This window comes from Microcaecilia unicolor, chromosome 14 (assembly GCF_901765095.1).
Source record: "Microcaecilia unicolor chromosome 14, aMicUni1.1, whole genome shotgun sequence".
Lineage (NCBI taxonomy): Eukaryota > Metazoa > Chordata > Amphibia > Gymnophiona > Siphonopidae > Microcaecilia > Microcaecilia unicolor.
In genome coordinates, this window is record NC_044044.1 from 15,126,539 (window position 1) to 15,147,645 (window position 21,107).

Below are 21,107 nucleotides of genomic sequence, written 5' to 3' on the forward strand. Positions count from 1 at the left end.
CTTTAAAGTGAATTTTCACAGAGTGGTTAATCACTATTTTGAGAAACATAAATATAATGCAGTAGTCCTCTGGTCAGAGTCTGGATTGAGCAGCCTATTCGCATAATTATGTTGCTAACATCCAGAATAAAAAAAAGCACAATTAACATTGGTTGAAGTGAATTTATTCTCCGTTCCAGCAGTCCTGAAAACAAGACACTCTGAGCATTATATATGTGACAGAAACTTATATATGTACACATAAATTATACCAGATGTATATTCCGAGCCGATGTGTCACCTTCTACCTGGGACACTTGTCATCTGTGTAGGAGAGGTCTTACAACTGATTGCCCCAAATGCCTTGTGGCTGGCTTGTAAGGCAGGTGATGGTCCGGTCAGACTGGGCCGCCGAGAGACTGGGCCCGGAGCAGGGCAACCCCCCCCCCCCCCCCCGAGGTCACCGCCGCCGCTGCTCCCCCCTCCCCCCTCCACCAGGCCGGGCCCCCTACATTGAAATCACAGCGCCTTTCACCTGCGTGTGAAAGCGCTGCAGGCAGCAGATCGCCTTTCGGGCATCCTTCCCTCCCTGTGTCCCGCCCTCATATGACATAACTTCCGCGAGGGTGGGACACAAGGAGGGAAGGAGGGCCGAAGGGAGGCGATCTGCTGCCTGCAGCGCTTTCACACGGAGGTGAGAGGCGCTGTGATTTCAATGTAGGGGGCCCGGCCTGGTGGCAGACGATCGACGACGGAGGGCGGGTGGGACTTCGGCGCCGGGAAGTTTGTCCCCCCTGCCCCCCCCCTCTTGGCGGCTATGGGTCTGACATCCTTCTGATACCTCACTGACCACTCCCTGCTTACTTAATGCCGTGGGTAAGAAATTGAGACTCCAAGAATATCTTCTAGAAGTCACTGTTAGCCAATATGGACTCTGGTGGCAGTTTAGTGTTATGGAAGTAGGCCATTCTCAAGAAATACTGGCTCAGTTTCATTTACACTGAAGCTCAAGTCCATGTTGATAGCCTGCCGAAGGTCTTCCTTTTCCGTGAGGCTGATTTTCTGGGGAAAGGATAGATGGGGAGGGGTTGGGGGTGTTTTTCTGGGACAGCAGAAAGGAGGCGTGAATTGTTCTTAGGGCTCCATTTGAGGATGGGGGCCCGTGCGTTGCAGGTTAAGGGTCTTGGAGAGCACAGGGTGTAAGGGGGGGGGGAGGGCAGAGAGGATCTGATATGAGGGGGGGAAGGGTTGTAGTTTAGTATGGCAGGAAATCTTCCATCTGTCAAGTCTTCAGGCTGAAGGGGCCATCGTCAAAAGGGGAGAATCTGCACAAGAGAGATGGAAAAAGAAAGGAATTAGAAAAGTGAGACACGTCCCCTTTACCCTTTTCATTCCTCTTTTCTTTCATGCCTCTGGTTCATGTCTTTCTTGCCCTGTCTGAGAGATCATGGTCGTTATTAAACTTTGACTGAGCATCAGAGGTCTGTTTGGGAAGAGAAGCTACCTCGCAGGAGTCAAAAAAGAACCAAATTTCAAACCTTCCCGGCCCCCAGTTCTCACCAAGGACCAACATGGTGGGGGAGGAAAGAGGGCAAGGTTACACCACTTGATGTGTTTTCATGTTAACCCGATCCTGTTCTGCTGAGTTCTGCTTTCCCTGGGGGTAATCTGAGTTTGTTCAGTACCCATTCTTATACCCTCCCTCATGGCATGATCCATATTTATTCTGATCCCCCACTTACCCACAGCACAACTTTTTAGTATGAGTCTTACTTTGATCCCTGAGGAGAATAAAAAGGTTTGAGGTAAAATAGAAGGTGAGAGGGTGTTGCTGTACAGATTATCATCAGCCATCATCCCCATCACCAAATTCACTGATATATGTAAAGCACAAACAGCTGAGCCATAACTGCCTAATTCTACTACTACTTATCATTGTGCTAAGGGTTTTACGCTCTAAGGGGTCCTTTTACTAAGGTGTGCCGAAAAATGGCCTGTGCTGGTGTAGACACGTGTATTGGACGTGCACAGGTCCCTTTTTCAGTGCGCAAAGGCCTCTTTTTTGGGGGGGCAAAAATGGACGTGCGGCAAAATGAAAATTAGCGTGTGTCTGTTTTGGGCCTGAGACCTTACCCCAGCCGTTGACCTAGTGGTAAGGTCTCGCGCGTTAACCGGGCAGTAAAGGTCTACGTGGGTAGAATGCTGATTACCGCCCAGTTAGCACCATGCACCGGAAAATAAAATATATTTTCCGGCATGCCTAGTGGACACGCGTAGAAAATGAAATTACCACCCAGTCCATACGGTAGACGGACTGTAGTTCGAAACTGACGCACACAGGACGTGCATACGTGCCTACACAGCTTAGTAACAGGGCCCCTGGAATCATTTTCCTGGATATTTAAGACTCTGTTCCAGCCAGGCTTATATTTGGGAAAAATGAGATTCGATAGTGCCAAACCCCTATGAGAAAAACTGCACTGGCTCCCAATCAAAGAATGTACTGCGTTCAAAATCTGCACCCTGGTTCATAAAATCATCTATGGCGAAGCCCCGGGATACATGACAGACCTCATAGACCTACAGTGGGGGAAATAAGTATTTGATCCCTTGCTGATTTTGTAAGTTTGCCCACTGACAAAGACATGAGCAGCCCATAATTGAAGGGTAGGTTATTGGTAACAGTGAGAGATAGCACATCACAAATTAAATCCGGAAAATCACATTGTGGAAAGTATATGAATTTATTTGCATTCTGCAGAGGGAAATAAGTATTTGATCCCCCACCAACCAGTAAGAGATCTGGCCCCTACAGACCAGGTAGATGCTCCAAATCAACTCGTTACCTGCATGACAGACAGCTGTCGGCAATGGTCACCTGTATGAAAGACACCTGTCCACAGACTCAGTGAATCAGTCAGACTCTAACCTCTACAAAATGGCCAAGAGCAAGGAGCTGTCTAAGGATGTCAGGGACAAGATCATACACCTGCACAAGGCTGGAATGGGCTACAAAACCATCAGTAAGACGCTGGGCGAGAAGGAGACAACTGTTGGTGCCATAGTAAGAAAATGGAAGAAGTACAAAATGACTGTCAATCGACAAAGATCTGGGGCTCCACGCAAAATCTCACCTTGTGGGGTATCCTTGATCATGAGGAAGGTTAGAAATCAGCCTACAACTACAAGGGGGGAACTTGTCAATGATCTCAAGGCAGCTGGGACCACTGTCACCACGAAAACCATTGGTAACACATTACGACATAACGGATTGCAATCCTGCAGTGCCCGCAAGGTCCCCCTGCTCCGGAAGGCACATGTGACGGCCCGTCTGAAGTTTGCCAGTGAACACCTGGATGATGCCGAGAGTGATTGGGAGAAGGTGCTGTGGTCAGATGAGACAAAAATTGAGCTCTTTGGCATGAACTCAACTCGCCGTGTTTGGAGGAAGAGAAATGCTGCCTATGACCCAAAGAACACCGTCCCCACTGTCAAGCATGGAGGTGGAAATGTTATGTTTTGGGGGTACAAATGTTACCGTACAATTCTGAATGACAACCTCCTTCCCTCCGCCAGGGCCTTAAAAATGGGTCGTGGCTGGGTCTTCCAGCACGACAATGACCCAAAACATACAGCCAAGGCAACAAAGGAGTGGCTCAGGAAGAAGCACATTAGGGTCATGGAGTGGCCTAGCCAGTCACCAGACCTTAATCCCATTGAAAACTTATGGAGGGAGCTGAAGCTGCGAGTTGCCAAGCGACAGCCCAGAACTCTTAATGATTTAGAGATGATCTGCAAAGAGGAGTGGACCAAAATTCCTCCTGACATGTGTGCAAACCTCATCATCAACTACAGAAGACGTCTGACCGCTGTGCTTGCCAACAAGGGTTTTGCCACCAAGTATTAGGTCTTGTTTGCCAGAGGGATTAAATACTTATTTCCCTCTGCAGAATGCAAATAAATTCATATACTTTCCACAATGTGATTTTCCGGATTTAATTTGTGATGTGCTATCTCTCACTGTTACCAATAACCTACCCTTCAATTATGGGCTGCTCATGTCTTTGTCAGTGGGCAAACTTACAAAATCAGCAAGGGATCAAATACTTATTTCCCCCACTGTATGCATCCAGCATCTCCTATATAAGCACACAACTATGGAACGCATTAACAAGCACCGTGAAAACAACATATGACCACCTAAACTTCCGGAAATTACTAAAAACTAACCTGTTCAAAAAGGCATACCCTAACGATCCAACTTAAATGCCTGAACCCTGCAACACAACGAAGCCAAAGCCATGCTGGACATAACTTAACTCTTCCTTCTCCTTACGATTCCCCAATGTGTCTGTCACACATGAACTTTACTACAACATCACTCTGTATTTGTTCATACCGGAACTGGCGAACACCTTGACGGTACTACGTAAGCCACATTGAGCCTGCAAATAGGTGGGAAAATGTGGAATACAAATGTAACAAATAAATAAAAAAAATTATTTTATTATAATTTTTTTTTATGAATGATCTCGGACTCATACTGATGGTTCTCCCTGGAGAAAAGCGTCCTGTTTGAATGACACTTATTGAAATGTATTGTATTGTTGCTTTGGTTGTTATAATTATTATGGTTGTTTTTATCGTAACCCGCTTTGGTAATAAAACGGGGATATACATTTGAAAAAGAAATAAATAAATGGTGATAACTGATAACTGCTGATGATTGGCACTAATTTTCAGTTACTGACATAACTGAGCTTAGTCAGGCATTCTAGAAACCAAGCACTCAAAAGCCCAAGCGTGTAAATGCAGGTGGGAGGGGCCTGGGTAGGTCAAGGGCGTGCCAAACATTTACACACTAAGGGCTGGATTCAGTAAATGTTGCTCAAATTTACGCACAACCGAAAATAAAAATTATTTTATAGACACGCGTATAGGACGCGTGCCAAAAATGAACTTATGGCAAGAGCCATGCGGTAGCCATTGAGTAACTCCATTTTGGCACGCGTTTGTTATTCTAAGTCTTTTTTTATTTTTTGTAAGCCACATTGAAACAATATTTTATTGGAAAATGTGGGTTATAAATACGGAAATAAATAAATAAATAAATACCCTGGGGCATGTTGACAGGCTAGGATCTAAAGGATGAATCCTTACCGCAAGCCCTTTCCCCGGTGGAATCCTCAGCACCCAAACCCGCTCAGGGCGCCGATGCGGTCCAGTTTCGCCCCGAAGCAGCCCTGGGATGGCATCTTCTTGGTCCGGCCACGGAACTTCTTCTGGTTATTCATGAAGTCATTGAAGAAACGCAGCCAGCCCCGGTTAGAGCTCGGTGACGTGGATTCCGTGGCGGTGGAATCGGCAGGAGCCTCTCTCAGGGGCCGGGGCTCAGGAGAGGTTTGCTGGGATGTGGCTGGCGTCTGTTCCACAGATACCAGGGCACGGGAATCCTCTCGTAAGAGGTCTACCGGCACCTGCGACAAAAGACAATAGAGAGCATTGTCCAAAGTGAAAAGGAAACCTGCAGAACGCTGCACAGTTTCTACAGTAAAACCATACACGGTTGGCCAATATTCACTGTGGAAATGTGATACCAACTATACTCTCTCTTCCACAGTCTCAGGCTAATAAATTTAATGGTCTCAGCGGCGGCGTAATGGTGTGACAACTTTAAACACTGCAGAGATTATAACACCCACTTCCTCATGGACCAGTAGATTAGAAATCTTTGAGGAGAATTTTGATGAGTTTATTATAAAGTAAAGCTTCAATTTGTAGCACAAAACTTTTGGTCAGTGAGGAGGTGGGTGAGTGTTATAAATCTTGTAGTGTTAAAGTCATCACACCAGAAAGTTACACTGCCCGTCTGTGCAAGACAGAGTATAGCAATTTCTACAGTAACATAGTAGGTGACGGCATAAAAAGACCTGGACGGTCCATCCAGTCTGCTGAACAAGATAAGTACATAAGTAATGCCACACTGGGAAAAGACCAAGGGTCCATCGAGCCCAGCATCCTGTCCACGACAGCGGCCAATCCAGGCCAAGGGCACCTGGCGAGCTTCCCAAACGCACAAACATTCTATACGTGTTATTCCCGGAATATGCGCTTCTTTATATGTATACCTGACCTTGATTTGTATCTAGAATCAAATAAGAATAGATATATATTTTTTATCTGAAATAACTATTTATTGCTAAACATTTCTATCTAACTCATATGAGATTTTTACAAGCATATCTTATTCATATGTAAATTATTCTCCACAATACAGTGATTAATACATCAAACAAATTACAGTTGTCATAAATCTTAAACTCAATCACCATACATAGTCCGTATCTTTTTCAATTGTGTAAATCATTGCCTGATGTCTAAGAGTTCAGGTAGTTAAAGAATAATACTAGTTCCCTAGTACCATGTCAATTTGCTCCATAGCGGGGATGGGACGACTTCCCTATGAAGGAAGACTAAGGAGGCTAGGGCTATTCAGCTTGGAGAGGAGACGGCTGAGGGGAGACATGATAGAGGTATATAAAATAATGAGTGGAGTGGAACAGGTGGATGTGAAGCGTCTGTTCATGCTTTCCAAAAATACTAGGACTAGGGGGCATGCGATGAAACTACAGTGTAGTAAATTTAAAAACAAATCGGAGAAAAATTTTCTTCACCCAACGCATAATTAAACTCTGGAATTCGTTGCCGGAGAACATAGTGAAGGCAGTTGGCTTGGCAGAGTTTAAAAAGGGGTTGGACAGTTTCCTAAAGGACAAGTCCATAAACCACTACTAAATGGACTTGGGAAAAATCCACAATTCCAGGAATAACATGTATAGAATGTTTGTACGTTTGGAAAGCTCGCCAGGTGCCCTTGGCCTGGATTGGCCGCTGTCGTGGACAGGATGCTGGGCTCGATGGACCTTTGGTCTTTTCCCAGTGTGGCATTACTTATGTACTTATATACTTATGTACTTATATTAGTTATTGTGTCTCACGGAGGTGCACGCATGCCAGGACCGAGCTTTAAAGAGCTGGGTCCGGAACTACCCCCACCCTGACCGGGGATTTAAGTTTGGCCCCTTATCTCCTGCAGCTGCCTAAGCAACAAGTCTTTGTAGCCTACCTACCAGTGTGTTTCCTAACCTCACCTGGATTCTGTTTCCTGATGCTTGGACCATTAGATCCCCTGGAGCTGTGGGACCCAGGGCAGCTGACCTGTTTGCCCCCCCCCCCCTTAACGCCAGCCCTGCAGCAGGGAGACATGCCAGCTTCCTCTCTGTTGTACTGTGGCACAGAGACACACGTGTAGCACTGAGATCTCACTCATCTCTTGGCATGAGGTACAGAGGCTGGCTGTAATCAGTTTCCCACACATAGAGATGAGCAGGTGACCATTGACCACACACTGTGTCATCGCACTTCTGTGCCTCAGGCGAGGGCTAACTTTTCTTCATCTTATAGGAGGGGTGACAAAAATTTCTTCAGGTATATTAGTGAAAGGACGAAGACTAAAAATGGAATTGTGAGACTGAAAGATACTGCAAACCGTTATGTAGATAATGATGAAGAAAAAGCAAATTTGCTAAATAGATACTTTTGCTCTGTTTTCACAGAAGAAAATCCTGGAGAAGGACCGCGATGGACTCGCAAAAGCACGAATGAGAATGGAGTGGATAGAGCACCGTTCACGGAAGAGAGTGTGTATGAACAACTTGAAAATCTAAAGGTGGACAAAGCCGTGGGACCGGACGGGGATCCACCCCAGGATATTGAGGGAGCTCAGACAGGTTCTGTGCTACCGAGCACTAATTCAGTTCATGTGTGTTATTGGTAAAAAGTCTCAGGTCCAGATTCAGTAAACGGTACGCAGGAGGCACCATTATGATTTGCGCTAAGAGATCGCGCTGTCACCCTGTGCTCTGTACAGAATGCTTCTCGCGCCTAACTTTGGGCGCAAACACTGGTATAAATGCTCACGCCCAACTGAAGGCAGTTAGGCATTCAAATGCTGGAACGCTATAACTTCACACCTAATTTCTAGGAGTGTTCCTGACCTGTCCATGCTCCTCCCATGGCCACGCCCTTCACCACAGTCCGTCTCCCCTCCCTTCCCCTCACCTTGCAGTCTTCTTTAAAATGTATTTCTCTATCTCTTCTCAGAGGGGCCCCAGCGCAGTAGCCAACCACACAAGCTGCCTCCGGCTGCTCCGAACCTTTCCCTCTCTGCTGCGATCCGCCCAGGTGGGAACAGGAAATTGCATCGGGGGGGGGGGGGGGGGGGGAACAGATCGCAGCAGAGAAGGAAAGCTTCGGGGCAGCCGGAGGATGAGGATGGCTGCCATGCCAGGGTCCCTCTGAGAAGGGAAATACATTTTTAAAGAAGATTGGGAAGGTGAAGGGAAGGAGATGGACTGTGGTGGGGGAGAAGGGGAAGAGATGTCTGGACCATGGAGCCTCCTGGAGCTGTGGGACCCAGGGCAGCTGACCTGTTTGCCCCCCTCCTTAACGCCAGCCCTGCAGCATGGAGACATGCCAGCTTCCCCTCTGTTGTACTGTGGCATAGAGAAACACTAGGAGTGGTCCTGACCCGCCCATGCTCCGCCCATGGCCATGCCCCTTTTGAGTCACATGCTATGAAATTTAGGTGCGCATGCTATAAAATAGGGCATACAGCAGCTCTGCGTGTAACTCGTACTTACTGGCAAGTGCTTATTAACACTAATTATTAATTGTCAATGCTTCATAGATTAGTTTATTGGGGTCAGGACATAAAATGGGACTTGAGATATAGTACATTAACGCATGTATCTTTCAGCCTACCCATCCTTCTTTTCCTTTAAAATTTCTTCTGCCCTGAGGTCACATTTTAGAAACCAGGACTGAGCTTTTGGCTTGAAAGAATTTGCAGTGCTAAACAGCACAGCAACACCCCTTCTCAGCTTCAGCTAACCCAAGTTTTTTTATTTGAGTTCGCAGTGATAAACAGCACAGCAGCACCCCTTCTCAGCTTCAGCTAACCCAAGTTTTTTTTTCAGAGGCAGACATGGGGAGCAAGAATGAGGAGTTGGCAATGCTCTTCCACCTCCCTCAGAAGCAGAAGTTGAAAAGAAGGAACAGAGAGAGGAAAAGAGGTTGCATCCTTTCCAGGAAAGCTGGTACTTCTTTTTTCTTACCTTGTGATGCCGACGGGGCTGTACGGGTTTGCTCTGGACACAGAGTACCAATGACAGGAGAAAGAACACCCAAAGACTAGCACGCATTTTCGGTATTCGCTGCCGAGTCTTGCGCCTTCAAAAATAAAAATTGCCTTTGAAACGCCGAAGGGAGACAGTTCCCCGAGTCGTAGGGTTTGGGTGTTAGTGGTGCTCGCTTTCGGAAGTGCTTCTTTCGCTCGGCTCTTTGGTTTCTTTCCTCCGTCCTGCGGAGAAGACCGATCAAGGTGGGGTGTAGGTTTGTACAGATACTCCTTGCCTCATGTGCAATCTTGGACTTAAAAAGGGGCCCAATGACGTCAATGGTCCAGCCGCGTCTCCCTGGGATACCAGTCCAGCCCTTTAGCCCCTCACTAAAGGGGAACCTGCAGCCAGAAGTTGAAGTGGGAAAGGGGGAGATAAAGAGGGTGGTGGGGGCGGGAAAAAAATATTCTTGTGCCCACTGCTCTTTCCGTACATCTCAGAAAAGTACTTATCCCCCCAACCTGTCAAAGATCAAGGATTACAAGAAAACCGGAACCTTGAAGTCAGTTGTAAACGTTTTATTAATCCTGTTTTAATGTTCGATCGGCTCTCCTCTGGTTTCTTGGAAAGTTAAGGGCTCTTTTTTATCGGACTGGCTGCTAGGATACCCCGGGAGAATTTCTGGCCACAATATGCCAGGGGACTCCTGTATAGATCAATGCCGGGAGTCAGTAACCCTCATATGAGACACCTTCCCCCCAAAGCCTTTTGACCTTCCTGTGAACGTCACTTGATACACCAAATCATCTCCTAGGCAGGCAGAGTGACACTCACGTCATTTAACAAAAACTGTCTGGCTCATTTCTAGTCAAGTTAACATGTGAAAAGAACAGACTTCAAAACTGCATTATAGAAACTCCTGGGAATGAACTTTATTCCTTGTAACTTGTCATAGAGTGAGATAAGAGGAATAGAAATGCCTGGGTGGGGGGGAGGGTGGTCTTTATTCCCTTCAGTGTGTGATACAGTGAGATAGAAGTGCCTGGGATGGTCTTTGTACCCTGAAGTTTTTCATACAGTGAGATAAGATGATTCAAAATGCACGGGAATGGTCTTTATTCCCTTCAGTGTGTGATACAGTGAGTTAGTAATGTCTGAGGATGGTCTTTATACCCTGCAGTTTGTGATATACAGTGGGATAGGAGGGACAGAAATGCTTGGGGGTGGTTTTTATTCCCTGCAGCATGTGAATCATTGAGTTAGTAATGTCTGGGGATGGTCTTTATACCCTGCAGTTTGTGATACAGTGAGATAGAAGAATGAGACTGGTCTTCATTCTTTGTTGGGTGTGTGTGTGGAGAGGGGGGGTGGGGTGGCTTTCATGGCTGCTGTCCATGCTACACCTGTCCTGTGTCAGGATACCTGTGTGTGTGGGTTTGTAGGTGTATGGGTGGGTGGGTGTATTTGCTGTCACTGATTATTAGCACCTTCTATTGACAAGAGGGCCTAACGTGTCATAATCACAGGCCTTCCTCCTCTGTGCCGTCTCTTAAATCTCCTTCCATAATTGAATTTTACACTCTAATTCATACCAAACCTCTTTAATCACCTCTAAAACATGCTGGCAATACTTGTGTGGGGCTTTTGTTTCCAGAAGCATTGTGCCGTCCTTTCAGAGACCCAAAAGTGAAAGTGAGAAAGGTGAGCTAAGCCTCTCTGAAAAGGTGACCTTTCTAGCTAATGAGCCCCTCATGGTGAGCCCGAGGTCCTTTCTTCCTGTCAGTGGGGTCTTTCAGCTACTGACGTTGAGGCATGGCAGATCCCAGAGGCAAGGAGGGCCAACTTCTGAATGTTGTTATTGGCTCTCCTGGACTGCCTTCTAGGTCTCAGAGCTCATTAATTACAGAAGAGTTTAACTAAGCAGGAGGGAGGCATTTAATTACTCTGGGCAGGTGATTAACGTGGAGATAATCCTGCAAGCTTTGTGGGGAGAGAAAGGCAGTCACTGCTGGGCCTGGAAATTCTTAGGGTCGGGGGGGCCCCAGCTGCTGTAGCAACTAGACCAATTCAATTGTGATATAGGTAAAGCATCACTTCCTTGTCCTCCAGCTCCCCCCCCCCCCCCCCCCCCCCCCCGTGAATGGTCACAAAATACTCCAGGTTACAATTTATATATACCGCTAACACCAATTCGGTTCAAAGTGGTTTACGAGAAGATTAAAAACCCACAACATCCTCTTAATAAAAATGAAAAAGAATCAAGAACTTTAATCAGAAATAGTAAGAAAGTCTTTAAGAAGTGAATGTTTAAGCATCTCTCTAAAATATGGGTACCCTAGATTGTTCAGAAAACAAGTTGCATATGACCATCAAGTTGGGGGGGGGGGGGGGCTTGATAAGCAACAAGCATATCACAGACCCCAAACCTCTTAACTGAAGGAAAGGGAAAAGGTGAACAATTTATATTTCTTCTACTGCTAGAGGAATTTGAAAATTCAAAATGAGACAATCGTCATGTCGAACATGAAATAGTGTACAAGAAGATTTAAACACAACCCTGGCCTCCATGACGCCCACGTAGAATTTAGAAATCCTATCATATTTAGGTAAGGAGTAAATCAATCTAACTGCCCGTATTCTGAATTGCCTGTAAACGTTGAAGATTACAGCTGGAAGTCCCTACCTTCACTTCCCCAACTGCAAGGGCCTGAAATACAAGACGCTACACGCGTCAACCTTCTCTCACATAAGCACGCCGTTTTGGAATACACTGCCGCGCAACTTAAGAACAATCCACAAACAAACTTCCTTCCGCAAAGTATTGAAGACCCATCTTTTTGAAAAAACATACGGAAAGAGCCAAAACACATAAAGTCCAAACTCACTGTTCACTAATGCATCATACATCCAATTCTACAATCTTATCCCCGTAATCTCACATCACTCATACCTCCACTCAGAGAAATAAGTATACCATATGTCTTCATGCCTTAATATTGCCCTTTAAGCCTCCCATTGTCCCCTTCCAATGTTTCAATGCCTGTGTTCCATTGTTATATTCCTTAACGTTACTTCGACTGTCTCGCTTAACTCTACACAATGTAATCCATAACCAAGTTGTAACAAATTGTATTTCCATCATTTATATCATATTGTAAGCCACACTGAACCTGCAAAAAGGTGGGAAAATATGGGATACAAATGTATTAAATCCAAAATTCCAGGAATAACATGTATAGAATGTTTGTACGTTTGGGAAACTTGCCAGGTGCCCTTGGCCTGGATTGGCCGCTGTCGTGGACAGGATGCTGGGCTCGATGGACCCTTGGTCTTTTCCCAGTGTGGCATTACTTATGTACTTATGTAAATAAATAAAAATCAAGTTACAGTAATCTAATTTTGACAAAAGTAAAGCTTGAACACAGGGGTGAAGCCAGACTTTGACGGGAGGGGGGTCCGGAGCCCAGGTGAGGGGGCACATTTTAGCCCCCCCTGCCACCGCCGACCCCCCGCCATTGCTAACCCCCCACGCCACCGCTGCCACCACCAACTTTGCCCCCCCTGCTGACAACCCTCTCGACCCCTCTCCCGCCGCCAACCCTCCCCCGCCACCGTCGCCTACCTTTGCTGGCGAGAGACCCCAATCCGCGCCAGCCGAGGTCCTCTTGCTTCCCGCGCAAGGCTTCGTTCTGTTTCTGTGAGTCTCACGTCCTGCACGTACAACGTGCAGGAGGTCAGAAACAGAACGAAGCCTTCCGCAGGAAGCAAGAGGACCTCGGCTGGCGGAGGTTGGGGTCCCCCGCCAGCAAAAGTAGGCGACGGCGGGGGAGGGTTGGCGGCGGGAGGGGGGGTTGAGAGGGTCGTCGACAGGGGGGTCCAGGACCAAATCTACAGGGGCCCAGGCCCCCGTGGCCCCACGTAGCTACGCCCCTGCTTGAACAACTACCAGGGCCAGTCCTAGGGTCTCTGGCGCCCCCCTGCAGACTATGAGTTGGCACCTGCACGCCCCCCCCCCCCCTCTGGCACCCGCGCGCCCCCGCCCCCTCCCCAGCATCTCCTTTCTCTCTTCTCCCACCCTGCCCCTGTCCAGCGATTCTCCTTCGCCCCCATCCCCCGCCGCCCTTGGTGAATTTAAATCTTTAATTTACCTCCGTTCCAGCAGCCGCGTCATTTGAAAGCCCTGCCCCGTCTCTAGCCTTCCCTCCCTTCGTGAGTTCGTTCTGCAGTCCCGCTTGTGAGAATGAACAGTGCTGGGCAGACTTCTACAGTCTGTGCCCTGAGAATGGCAAGGACAAATCAAACTCGGGTATACATATAAAGTATCACATAACATGTAAAATAAGCTTATCTTGTTGGGCAGACTGGACGGACCGTACAGGTCTTTATCTGCCGTCATTTACTATGTTACTATGTTACTATCATGGTGCCCTAGCCAGAGGGAATAACCAGCGACCCCAAGTAAGAAGGCATATTTTCGTAAAATGCCCTATGTGCTACAATCAACAGCCTACCCATTCTACATATTGGCCCACCCAAAATTTGCCATCTGGCTACACTATTGCAGGGGTTCTGTCAGTTTTGTCTGCAAGAGAAGAAAACAAAGGAGAAAACCTCCGCAAGGACAACCAAAAGTCAAAAAAACAGTGGTGATGGTCCAGAAAAGGATGAGAAACCCAAGGGTTCACATAAGCTTTCATGGAAGGATGGTCCCGAACAAGTGAGCTAATTGCTTTGAATATCAATCCTGAAATCTGTTACTGTAAAGTAGTCACAGACTACGGCAATCATAGTGCTCCGAAAATATTCCACTGTTGATGCAATATTTCGACTGGAAAAATGATGGTTTGCTGGCAAGGATGCTGAAGCCTCACCACCCAAATAAACGCAGTGCCTCTGCACCCCTCCTTCTCTGCTGCTTCCTGAGCAAGTCCCAGTGTCGCCAACGTAAGAACATAAGTATTGCCATACTGGGACAAACCGAAAGTCCATCAAGCCCAGCATCCTGTTTCCATCCGTGGCCAATCCAGGTCACAAGTACCTGGCAAGATCCCAAAATAGTATAATACATTTTGCGCAGCTGTTAGCGCCTTTCATGCTGCGCTCCGGAGCCGTCACTCAGCCAGCACTACTCGCGCACAACAATCCTCTCAACTGGTACCTTAAGAAACTCTGACAGGTGGATTAAGCCTTTAAAACAATAACAAAAGAACAGAACCAAGGAAGCTTCCTTTGGGGAAAAACACAAGTTTATTCTATTTTCCCAAGATTAGGAAAAGTAAAGAATAAATATAGATACAGTATAGAATAGAAGAGAAGAACATATTCCAGAAAATGAAATTGCAAATGGAAAGTGGAAGCAGGACATTCTTTCAAACTCCCTGGCTTGGGAGCCAAAAGAGATGTACACTGCCCAATCTCCTATCTGGCAGAGAAATATTATATAGGGTTTCTTTTCCCTTTCAATACAAGAGGAACACAGGAAGGAGGAGGGTTTCTCTCATAAGTACATAAGTAATGCCATACTGGGAAAAGACCAAGGGTCCATCGAGCCCAACGGCCAATCCAGGCCAAGGGCACCTGGGCCTGGCGAGCTTCCCAAACGTACAAACATTCTATACATGTTATTCCTGGAATTGTGGATTTTCCCCAAGTCCATTTAGTAGCGGTTTATGGACTTGTCCTTTAGGAAACCGTCCAACCCCTTTTTAAACTCTGCTAAGCTAACCGCCTTCACCACATTTTCCGGCAATGAATTCCAGAGTTTAATTACGCGTTGGGTGAAGAAAAATTTTCTCCGATTTGTTTTAAATTTACTGCACTGTAGTTTAATCGCATGCCCCCTTAATTAGCATCTTACAGTCACTCAAGATCTCCTGTCAATAAAGAAATACATAGCATTTGTTTACATTCCCTTTGAAGATGCGGTTGGTCTCTTGTCCAAATGTTTTGGATATTATATCTCTTCTATTCATCTTTACAGCTTTTCTCAGAACCTTTGATCTATTTATCTTAGTATATCCATTTATTCTTATTTTATTCTAATTCTAAAAAGAGGAGGCAAGAGGTAACTACTTTCCTATAGAGGTGACAGATTTCTCTCTGTCAGCTCAGACCCTGTGTTTATGTCATAACATAGATTCTCTTATGTTCAAGGAAATGCAAAATAGAACTATTACTGTTGACTCCAGAGATCTGTCAGGGAAATATAGTGTTTGATCTAATTGTTCTAGGCAGAGAAGGAAATAAGGTGTTTCCTGGATTGACATAGCCTTACTTCAAAGGGCATGGGAAAGAATTCTGTCTCCTGAACTCCCTGGGACCTGACCATATTCAATGGGAGAGATCCTGGGCAATCAGGTTCCATCACCTGACTTGGCAAGAGGAGGGGTAGAGTGTAATTGCTATTTCAGCAAGCTTTCCCATGATTAGAAAGAGAGAAACCTTCATTTCTCTCTGTCCAGAAATATGAGGAATTAATTCTATATATTAAATAATTGGAGGCCTTCCGCCTCCTACAACACTGCTTATAAGCAGTGGATTTCCCCCAAGTCCATTTTAATAATGGTCTATGGATTTTTCCTTTAGGAAGCCATCCAAACCTTTTTTTTAAACCCTGCTAAGCTAACTGCTTTTACTACATTCTCTGGCAACGAAGTCCAGAGTTTAATTACACATTGGGTGAAGAAATATTTTCTCCAATTCATTTTACATTTACTACTTTGTAGCTTCCTTGTCCTAATATTTTTGGAAAGAGTAAACAATTGATTCACTTCTACCCGTTCCACTCCATTCGTTATTTTATAGACCTCTATCATATGTCCCCTCAGCTGTCTTTTCTCCAAGCTGAAGAGCTCTAGCCGTTTTAGCCTTTTCTCATAGGGAAGTCATCCCAACCCCTTTATCATTTCCGTCACCCTTCTCTGTACCTTTTCTAATTCCACTATATCTTGTTTGAGATGCGGTGACTAGAAGTGAACACAATGCACCTTGATGTTATAATACCTTTGTGTGCCTTGATTAGACACACCATGGAATGACACAAAGGCACTGTTGGGATGAGGGAGTGAGACAGGGTAGAGCTGGGGAGGGACGGAGAGATGCTGCAAGGGGAAAGAGAGGGAGAATTGTTGGATATGGGTGGGATGGAGAGAGGGAGAGAAAGGGCATGAGAGAAAAAAACATTTTGGACATGGACGTGGAAGGGAGAGGTGAGAGGGGAAATGTTGAACATGGCAGTGAGGGAAAGGAAGGATGGAGAGATGATGATGGTGGTGGGGGGGGGGCAGAGAGAGATGTCAAACCAGGGGCTCAAGGCAGGGAGAGGGAGAAAAGTTGGACATGAAGGTGGAGAAGAGGAGAGGAAAGGAGAGATGCACAAGCGGGGGAGGGGAGAAAGAGGGAAGATGGATCCAGGGAGAGAAGATAGACAATGGATGGTAGGGAAGAGAAAGGGAAAATGCTGGACAATGGGGGAGGGGAGAGAGATGGGACAGGAAGACGCTGGTGGTGGGAGGTAAAAGGGATAGGGAAATATCAGGCTACAGGGTAGAAAGAGGGAACAGATGCTGGGCTGGAAGGGTGGAGGGAGGGAGACACTGGGAATGGTGGAAAGCATGGGGGAGAGGCCCAGGGAGTGGAGAGATGGCAAGGAAAAAATGAGAGATTAGTGATCACAGGGGGTAAAAATATGGTAATGGCGTGTAGATCGAAGATGGAAGAGAATGGAAGACTGAGAAGGAGAGAGATGGGGAAATGGGAGAACTAGTGGGTGAAAGGAGATGGAAATGTGATATCTGAAAAGTAAAAAGAAGGAAAAGATTTAGAAAGAGGATGAGATTTGAGTGTACAGAGGCAGAAAAGAAAAAAAAAAAGAAAGGAAAGAGCTAAAATGGAAGGATCAAAATTTCAGAGGTAGGTGTAGTGAGGAAATGAAACGACAGGAGAAAAAAGACAAAGGGACAACCGCTTGAAGAATTAGCAGAAGACAGACAGAAATTGGAACCAACATGATGGAAAAATAAAATGTCCAGACAATAAAGGTAGGAAAATCATTTTACTTTGAATATTTTAAATGGAATATGTTAACTTTGGGAAATGTGCATAGCGGATGTCTTTTTATTGTATTAAGTAGAAAAGGAAATGTGCTTTTGTTTTGGGGTTTTTTTTCTCCAGTGTTGCAGTACATGCTGAGGTTCTCAGTTCAATTTTGTCTATATATTTTTATTTCTAATTTGTGATCCCTTGTTCTGTAATTTGTGAGGGTCTGTCAGTGTGACTTTAAAGGCAGATGAGGCGATTGGAGAGGAGAGGGAATTGGGGGAGGGGCTTTATTTTCTGCCCTGGTCACCAGCATGGCTAACGGCAGCCCTGACCCTTGCTGTAGCTAGTGGGGATTCCCAAGCCCTACTAGCTGGGGTCTCTTCTGAAGCTGGCCAGAGATGCCTTCTTCTACTGAGCTTGGCAGATGGGGGCAGCATCCTGGAGCCACTGACAACTAAGCATGTATGGGGTGCTGGCATCAGTGGTTCAAGGAGTTGCTGCTGCGTACTGGGCTTGGTGGTGAGGAGTTCTGGCCATCTTTACTGGAGGCCTTCAGCTGACAGAGATTGGGGATCCTCATCTGCTAAAGGATTTATATTTTGAATTGGGAAGTGCTGGGGAAGAGAGAAAATTTTGTGCCCACCCACTTTGTGCTCAGGCCCACCCAAAATTGGCTGTCTGGCTACGCCACTCAGGGGCGTAGCCAGACACCCAATTTTGGGTGGGCCTGGGCCCAAGATGGGTGGGCAGAAGAACTCCGCCTTGTCCCACAAGTGATTTGGTCTCTCCCTCTCTCTCCTACATGCCATATGGTCTCTCAAACATCCCCCTCCCCTGCATACCTTTTAAATAGCAGATTTTCACTGGCAACGAGCAGCAACTAATACACACTGCTCATGTTGGCCCCACAGCCTTTCCTCTGATGCAACTTCCTGTTTCTGCATAAGCAGGAATACATCAGAGGGAAGGCTGCAGGGCCGGTGCGAACAGTATGGATCAGTCGCTGCTTGTAGCAGGCAAAGATCTGCTATTTAAAAGGTATGCAGGAGGGACAGTTGGGAGTTTTCGGCTGGTAGGGCTTGGGAATCCCTGCCAGCCACATTAGAGATGTGCTGCTATTGGGTGGGCCTGAACCCAAAGTGGATGGGCCTGGGCCCACCCGGGCCCACCCTTGGCTACGCCACTGCCTGCACTAGAAGCTTATCACCTAGGGTGGACATATATTTAGAAACCTGATGAACTTGATCTTTAGAAGTTGTTGGATTCCAGCTTCAAAATGTTCTGTCATCCTCACCACAAAAGGTAGATGCAGTGCTAGCCTATAATTATTCCTTGCTAATGCAGTGTTTCCCAAGCATTTCCAGCCCAAGGCACATCTGCCTCATTAAAGATGTTGTGTAGACAGCACAGAGGAGCAGGGGTGTAGCCATGGGTGGCCCTGAGACAATGTTTACTTTACACTGCTGGAGAGTCTCCAACTGCATCTTGCCAGGGTTGGTGTTAAGGGGGGGGGGGGGGAGCAAACAGGGCAGCTGCCCTGGACCCCAAAGCTTCAGGGGGCCCACTTTCCAGGCATCTCTTCCTCTTCCACCTGCCAGGGTCTGTCTCCTTCTCCTCCTCCCTTTCCCTCACCTTCCCAGTCTTCTTTAAAAATCAATTTCCCTTCTCAGAGGGGCCCCAGCACGGCAGTCATGCCTGTAGCTGCCCCAGAGCTTTCCCTCTACTGAGATCTGATGCAACTTCCTGTTTCTGCCTGGGTGGATCGCAGCAGAGGGAATGTTTCAGGGCAGCCACAAGCTTGTGAAGCTAACGTCAAAGTCCCTTAAAATTTACACTCCAGCCCATCTATATCTATTCAGTCACGATCAGGGCACAGACCGTAGAAGTCTGCCCAGCATTGGTTTTGCTTCCCAATTACCGGTGTTGCCACCCAAACTCTGCTAAGATTCAGTGGATCCATTCCTTTTTATTCCTTTGTGTTTATCCCACACATGTTTGAATTCCATTACCGTTTTCATCTCCACCACCTCCCGCGGGAGGGCATTCCACGTATCCACCACCATGAAAAAATACTTCCTGACATTACTCCTGAGTCTGCCCCCCCTTCAACCTCAATTCGTGTCCTCTAGTTCTACTGCCTTCCCTTCTATGGAAAAGGTTTGTTTGCGGATTAATACCTTTCCAATATTTGAACGTCTGTATCACGTCACCCCTGTTTCTCCTTTCCTCTAAGGTATACATGTTCAGGTCAGCAAGTCTCTCCTCGTACGGTTTGCAACGCAAATCCCATACCATTTTTGTAGCTTTTCTTTGCACCATTTCCAGTCTTTATTTATTTATTTATTGCATTTGTATCCCACATTTTCCCACCTTTTTGCGGGTTCAGTGTGGCTTACAATATGAGATGAATGATGGAAATACAGTTTGTTACAAATTGGTTATGGATTACATTGTGCAGAGTTATGCGAGACAATCGAAGTGTCGTTAAGGAATGTAACAATGGAACACAAACATTGAAACGTTGGAAGGAGACAATGAGAGCTTAAAGGGCGATAATAAGGCATAAAGACATATGGTATGCATATTTCTGTGAGTAAAGGTATGAGTGATGTGAGATTGCGGGGGATGAGAGTTCAGAAGTGGATGTATGATGAATTAGTAAACAGTGAGTGTGGACTTTGTGTTTTGGCTCTTTCTGTAAATTTTTTCAAAAAGATGGGTCTTCAATAATCTGCGGAAGGAAGCTTGCTCGTGGATCGTTCTTAAGTTGCGCGGCAGTGTATTCCAAAACTGCGTGCTCATGTGAGAAAAGGTTGACGCGTGTAGCGTCTTGTATTTCAAGCCCCTGCAGTTGGGGAAGTGGAGGTTGAGGAAGGTTCGGGATGATCTTTTGGCGTTTCTGGGTGGCCTGCTTCCCTGCAAAATAAGAGTATAAAAGGGCAAGCGGTTTCCCCAAGAAGCAGACTCTCTTCTCTCTTCAAGACTCTCCCTCCAGGAGATTCTCTCTTCAGCACCAATCCAGATGCCTTGCTCCTGATCTGCAGTCCACCTGCCTCATGGCTCTTCAATGGACCACAAAATGCTTTGCAACAGACTGCTTTGTAAGTTATAACTTTTGATCTAGACCTGCTACTCTACTTTGCCTTACTTAAGCACAGATTATCTGTAAAGATCTCTTAAAACCTACCTCTCGTGTGCAATTGTATATTAAATCAACCTTTTTGAACCTAAAAATACGGTCTCTTTGTGTTCTGAGTATATGGTATATGGTATTTTTTACATCTTTAGCAAGATACGGCCTCCAAAACTGAGCACAATACTCCAAGTGGGGCCTCACCAACGACTTGTAGAGGGGCATCAACACCTCCTTTCTTCTGCTGGTTATGCCTCTCTCTACGCAGCCTAGCATCCTTCTGGCCATGGCCATCACCTTGTCACATTGTTTCTTCATCTTCAGATCCTCAGACACCAATACCCCAATATCTCTCTCCTGAGTTGAGCTTACTAATCTTTCCCCTCCTATTCAGTATCTCTCCCTTGGGCTTCTGCACCCCAGGTGCATCACTCTGAACTTCTTTGCATAACATTTTAACTCAAAAATTAAATAGGGTAACTCTCTCTTTTGGTTTCTTTTATGGGTACACTTTCTCTCAACGTTAGAAAACTGAACAACCATGCAAGTTTTTATTGAACCAATCTTTGTCTTCCTTTAGGCTTAATCTTATATCAATACTAGTAAAAAAGGCCCGTTTCTGACACAAATGAAACGGGCACTAGCAAGGTTTTCCTTGGAGTGTGTATGTTTGAGAGAGTGACTGTGAGAGAGAGAGAAAGTGAATCTGCGAGTGTGTGTGTGTGACAGAGAGAGTGAGACTGGGTGCGAGTGTGTCTGTGAGAGAGTGTGTGTGC

At 46.2% G+C, this 21,107-nt stretch overlaps 1 protein-coding gene across 1 annotated transcript; it reads right to left on the minus strand.

Moving 5' to 3' along the window:
• Positions 1 to 5,165: 5,165 nt before the first annotated feature.
• On the minus strand, positions 5,166 to 9,242 carry LOC115456992 (C-type natriuretic peptide-like). Its single transcript, XM_030186418.1, has 2 exons — positions 9,156 to 9,242; positions 5,166 to 5,456 (listed from the first exon to the last, which is right to left on the minus strand). The coding sequence occupies exons 1-2, from the start codon at positions 9,240 to 9,242 to the stop codon at positions 5,166 to 5,168; spliced, it is 378 nt and encodes a 125-aa protein (XP_030042278.1).
• Positions 9,243 to 21,107: the final 11,865 nt, after the last annotated feature.

Coding starts and splice junctions, on each gene's coding strand:
- LOC115456992 (XM_030186418.1), bottom strand. CDS start 9,242: ATGCGTGCTAGTCTTTGGGTGTTCTTTCTCCTGTCATTGGTACTCTGT. Junction 5,457..9,155: donor AGCCCCGTCGGCATCACAAG/GTAAGAAAAAAG, acceptor CTTTTGTCGCAG/GTGCCGGTAGACCTCTTACG.